The sequence below is a fragment of the Oncorhynchus nerka genome, linkage group LG21 (assembly GCF_034236695.1).
Source record: "Oncorhynchus nerka isolate Pitt River linkage group LG21, Oner_Uvic_2.0, whole genome shotgun sequence".
NCBI classification, from domain to species: domain Eukaryota; kingdom Metazoa; phylum Chordata; class Actinopteri; order Salmoniformes; family Salmonidae; genus Oncorhynchus; species Oncorhynchus nerka.
In genome coordinates, this window is record NC_088416.1 from 35,530,665 (window position 1) to 35,536,866 (window position 6,202).

General features: G+C 42.5%; 1 protein-coding gene across 1 annotated transcript in view; it reads right to left on the bottom strand.

Annotated features, from left to right (window-relative positions):
* LOC115126261 (synaptotagmin-C-like) overlaps positions 1-6,202 on the bottom strand; it is a 41,789-nt gene that overhangs the window by 25,784 nt on the left and 9,803 nt on the right. Inside the window, exon 4 of the mRNA XM_065006690.1 lies at positions 3,999-4,181. Within this exon, the coding sequence (XP_064862762.1) occupies positions 3,999-4,181 (183 nt within the window). The remainder of the gene's footprint in view (positions 1-3,998; positions 4,182-6,202) is intronic.

A 6,202-nucleotide genomic window follows, 5' to 3' on the forward strand; every position in this document is an offset into this window, starting at 1 on the left:
GGTCTAGGATGAAGCAGCCCGTGACACTGATTTAAAGGTTTACTCCCTACTAATGGGGAATGTGAGGAAGGTAGATCTGTGAATGAGAGCAACTTCTACAAGTAGCATAATCCATTGCTACAAAGCTACAGATTGGCTCCAGCAGTTCCAGGGAGAGAAGCCAAGCCATTAATACTCCCCATAGTAGGCTATTCCACTGTGTTATGGTCAGTCTGGGTCACACACACACACACACACACACACACACACACACACACACACACACACACACACACACACACACACACACACATACACAGTCGGGCACATATACACATGCATACACACACACGCGCGAAGATGTCCGTCTAAACCACCTACGTCCAGTGGTCTGTCTGTAGAACTACTTATGAGGGATTTAATTAAGAGAGTGAAGATGGCTGGCAGGCCTTTACTCAGACCTCATTATACCCTGTCATTCTGCATTAACGAGCGTGTCACCACTTCATTACGGGCCTTTAGGAGCACAGCGTGAACTCTGGGGAAGAGAGCACCACCAGGCCATAGCCAATAGCAGCTCAGACAAACACACTGTTTAATCATCTGGCCCAATCAGGACTGAGATAAGCCTGTTGACGACACGATTGCATCCAATCAGGTTTCATGTTTATCATGCAATCACGTCCAATTAAGGAAATCAGGAAAACATGCCAATCCTACAATCACATCAAATCAGGGATAAGATTAATACCGTCATTAGTGAATTAGGAAGTTATATTTCAATTGGATAAACACGTTAATCAGAGAAACATGTCCAATTAGTATTTCTTAAGTCTATCTACTTACTTTAAGTCCAGTATCATTTCCACTTGGAAGTTGATACACACTGTCAGTACGTGTTGGGAACTGTAGTCCTTATGACTCTGAGCAGTGTAGTTTTATAAAGCATAATTGAAAATGCCAGGTGAGTCCTGTATAAAAGCTGTCCCTGATGGCATGTCACATTCAACAACATTACCTCATTACAACAACAAACACTGTAGTGTTCATACTCTCTACTTACTCTCTTTGAACATCAAGACAACAAAGAGCAGGAACAAAAGACAACCTTTAAAAAAATATATATATATTTAGCTACGCAAGTCAGTTAAGAACAAATTCTTATTTACAATGACGGCCTACTAACACGGTCCCAGAAGCACTCGGCAGAAAATACACCTATTACTGATGTGTCAGAGGGAAATTCGCTATACTATTCCTCAATGGCTGGAAACCACCCTATTCCCACAGCACTAGTGTCAGCTTTTAACTACAGTGTCAATAGAAAATACATTTCCCAAAGGGCCGAGGGAAAATTGACATTGTTATCCTGACTGCTATTCCCCAAATGTGCTCGGGTCTAGCACGTTAACATTGATGTATGGTAAATACATTACAATTATCCCACACAGTGCTAACAGTGTGAAGAGAAGGTGACACATTATCTCTCTCTCCCTCTCTCTCCCTCTCTCTCCTGCTCTCTCTGTCTGTCTCCCTCTCTCTCCCTCTCTCTCCCTCTCTCTCCCGCTCTCTCTGTCTGTCTCCTCTCTCTCTAGATTTTCTAACAAAGATTCACAGTGTGTCAGAAAGCAGAGCAGAACAAATGATCTTGTGACGTGAGGTAGAAATACATGTAGGTACAGGTAGAGATACACCAACAGCATCCTCCCTCCCTCCCTCCCTCCCTCTCTCCCTCCCTCCCTCTCCCTCCCCCTCCCTCCCTCCCTCCCTCCCTCCCTCCCTCCCTCCCTCCCTCCCTCTGTGTGTCTGTAATTCGTGCTATAAGTCTGGTGTTATTATGTGTTGACAGGGTCTGCTGTTTAAAGTAGCTCACCATATATAATTCATGACCCTAACTGCCTCTCACTCCCTTGTTTTTCAAACATCAGCACTTTCTTTCTCCATTGTAATGTTTCTTTGTGTGACGGCAGAAAGAAAGGACTCCACCAGGCAGCCACAGAGCCACAGATAGACTGAGACCGATATTGACCTAGCAGACTGTACTACACTGCCCCTGATCTCTCCCTCCTCTCTGTCCTCCCTCCATCTTCCCATCTTCAACCCTCCGGAGGGGGCATGTCCACCATTTACATAAACAGAGCCAGTGCTGCAGAAAACCTACAACATACATCTATATACAGTGCCTTGCGAAAGTATTCGGCCCTCTTGAACTTTGCGACCTTTTGCCACATTTCAGGCTTCAAACATAAAGATATAAAACTGTATTTTTTTGTGAAGAATCAACAACAAGTGGGACACAATCATGAAGTGGAACGACATTTATTGGATATTTCAAACTTTTTTAACAAATCAAAAACTGAAAAATTGGGTGTGCAAAATTATTCAGCCCCCTTAAGTTAATACTTTGTAGCGCCACCTTTTGCTGCGATTACAGCTGTAAGTCGCTTGGGGTATGTCTCTATCAGTTTTGCATATTGAGAGACTGACATTTTTTCCCATTCCTCCTTGCAAAACAGCTCGAGCTCAGTGAGGTTGGATGGAGAGCATCTTTCCACAGATTCTCGATTGGATTCAGGTCTGGACTTTGACTTGGCCATTCTAACACCTGGATATGTTTATTTTTGAACCATTCCATTGTAGATTTTGCTTTATGTTTTGGATCATTGTCTTGTTGGAAGACAAATCTCCGTCCCAGTCTCAGGTCTTTTGCAGACTCCATCAGGTTTTCTTCCAGAATGGTCCTGTATTTGGCTCCATCCATCTTCCCATCAATTTTAACCATCTTCCCTGTCCCTGCTGAAGAAAAGCAGGCCCAAACCATGATGCTGCCACCACCGTGTTTGACAGTGGGGATGGTGTGTTCAGGGTGATGAGCTGTGTTGCTTTTACGCCAAACATAACGTTTTGCATTGTTGCCAAAAAGTTCAATTTTGGTTTCATCTGACCAGAGCACCTTCTTCCACATGTTTGGTGTGTCTCCCAGGTGGCTTGTGGCAAACTTTAAACAACACTTTTTATGGATATCTTTAAGAAATGGCTTTCTTCTTGCCACTCTTCCATAAAGGACAGATTTGTGCAATATACGACTGATTGTTGTCCTATGGACAGAGTCTCCCACCTCAGCTGTAGATCTCTGCAGTTCATCCAGAGTGATCATGGGCCTCTTGGCTGCATCTCTGATCAGTCTTCTCCTTGTATGAGCTGAAAGTTAAGAGGGACGGCCAGGTCTTGGTAGATTTGCAGTGGTCTGATACTCCTTCCATTTCAATATTATCGCTTGCACAGTGCTCCTTGGGATGTTTAAAGCTTGGGAAATCTTTTTGTATCCAAATCCGGCTTTAAACTTCTTCACAACAGTATCTCGGACCTGCCTGGTGTGTTCCTTGTTCTTCATGATGCTCTCTGCGCTTTTAACGGACCTCTGAGACTATCACAGTGCAGGTGCATTTATACGGAGACTTGATTACACACAGGTGGATTGTATTTATCATCATTAGTCATTTAGGTCAAAATTGGATCATTCAGAGATCCTCACTGAACTTCTGGAGAGAGTTTGCTGCACTGAAAGTAAAGGGGCTGAATAATTTTGCACGCCCAATTTTTCAGTTTTTGATTTGTTAAAAAAGTTTGAAATATCCAATAAATGTCGTTCCACTTCATGATTGTGTCCCACTTGTTGTTGATTCGTCACAAAAAAATACAGTTTTATATCTTTATGTTTGAAGCCTGGAATGTGGCAAAAGGTCGCAAAGTTCAAGGGGGCCGAATACTTTCGCAAGGCACTGTATCTTGTGTACACTATTTAGTCCATAATGTAAAGATATATATGGGTGATAAAAACTGCCCATTGTGTGATACTTGACACTGCAATGATAGAGTTTCTAGGGCAAGTACCTTAACTCAGCTGTGATGACAGAGCAGCTGTTGATCCTCTGTCTAAGCCTTAATGTAATGTATATTTAACAGTGCACTCAGACCGAGGTGTGAAGAGGATTAATTAAGTGAATCGGTTCACTCACTTGAAGGCGTAGCGCAGGAGGAAGCTGATCTTGCCACAATTGTCCCCTGGTTTCCCTTCCCCCTGGTCGCCCCCACGCAGTCTGTAGAGTTCCGGTTTGATTTGGCCAATGCTGGTCACCTGCTCGCTCTTCTCCTCACCATGGAAATCAGGGCTGGACAACTGGTGAGTCATGGGCTTGGGCCTGGGGAGAGAGAAGGGCTTAATAGACACATTAACACTCACTGGAGAGACAGACAGGGTTAAAGGATAAGTTCTCCTTATTACAACCAAATCTACATTTTTGAAGACACATTTTCATGTGTACCACACCTTAAGACCTGCATCACTATACTGAGAGCTTTGCCGTTTCTAAAAGGATGTATTTGGGTGTTTTTGGAGCCTTTTTCATGTTTTGTCAGGGCTCCCGTACTGCACAACCAAAAATATATACAGTACCAGTTGATAATTTGGACACACCTACTCATTCAAGGGTTTTTCTTTATTTTTACTATTTTCTACATTGTAGAATAATAGTGAAGACATCACAACTATGAAATAACACATAGGGAATCATGTAGTAACCAAAAAAAGTGTTAACAAATCAAAATATATTTTAGATTTAAGATTCTTCAAAGTAGCCACCCTTTGCCTTGATGACAGCTTTGTACACTTTTGGCATTCTCTCAACCAGCTTCTTGAGGAATGCTTTTCCAACAGTCTTGAAGGAGTTCACACATATGCTGAGCACTTGTTGGCTGCTTTTCCTTCACTCTGCGGTCCAACTCATCCCAAACCTCAAGCTCGTGTTTCTTGGCCCAAGCAAGTCTCTTCTTATTGGTGTCCTTTAGTAGTGGTTTCTGTGCAGCAATTAAACCATGAAGGCCTGATTCACACAGTCTCCTCTGAACAGTTGATGTTGAGATGTGTCTGTTACTTGAACTCTGAAGCGTTTATTTGGGCTGCAATTTCTGAGGCTGGTAACTCTAATGAACTTATCCTTTGCAGTAGAGGTAACTCTGGGTCTTCCTTTCCTGTGTCGGTCCTCATGAGAGCCAGTTTCATCATGGCGCTGGATGGTTTTTGCAAATGCACTTGAAGAAACGTTCAAAGTTCTTGAAATGTTCCGCATTGACTGACCTTCATGTCTTAAAGTAATGATGGACTGTCATTTCTCTTTGCTTATTTGAGCTGTTCTTGCCATAATATGGATTTGGTCTTTTACCAAATAGGGCTATTCTCTGTATACCCCCCACCTTGTCACAACACAACTGATTGGCTCAAACGCATTAAGAAGGAAAAAAATCCACAAATGAACTTTTAACAAGGAACACCTTTTAATTGAAATGCATTCCAGGTGACTACCTCATTAATCTGGTTGAGAGAATGCCAAGAGTGTGCAAAGGAAAATGGTGGCTACTTTGACGAATATCAAATATCAAATATATTTTGATTTGTGGTTACTACATGATTCCATATGAGTTATCTCATAGTTTTGATGCCTTCACTATTATTCTACAATGTAGAAAATAGTAAATATATAGAAAAACCCTTGAATGAGTAGGTATGTCCAAACATTTGACTGGTACTGTATACACAGTGCATTCGGAACGTATTCAGACCCCTTGATTTCCCCCCACATTTTGTTACTTTACAGCCTTATTCAAAAATGTATTCAATTGTTTTCTCCCCCTCATCAATCTACACACAATACCCCATAATTCCAAAGCAAAAACAGGTTTAGACATTTTTTCAAATTTATAAAAAAAGAAAAACTAGTATTCAGACCCTTTACTCAATACTTTTTTACAGCCTCAAGTCTTCCAAGGTATGATGCTACAAGCTTGGCACACCTGTATCTGAGGAGTATCTCCCATTCTTCTCTGCAGATCCTCAAGCTCTGTCAGGTTGGATGGGGAGCTTTACTGCACAGCTATTTTCAGGTCTCTCCAGAGATGTTCAATCGAGTTCAAGTCTGGGCACTGACTGGGCCACTCAAGGACATTCAAAGACTTGTCCCGAAGCCACTCCTGCATTGTCTTGACGTGTGCTTAAGGTTGGAAGGTGAACCATCGCCCCAGTCTGAGGTCCTGAGCGCGCTGGAGCAGGTTTTCATCAAGGATCTCTCTGTACTTTTGTACTTTGCTCCGTTCATCTTTTCCTTGATCCTGACTAGTCTCCCAGTCCCTGCTGCTGAAAAACATTCCCACAGCATGATGCTGCCAC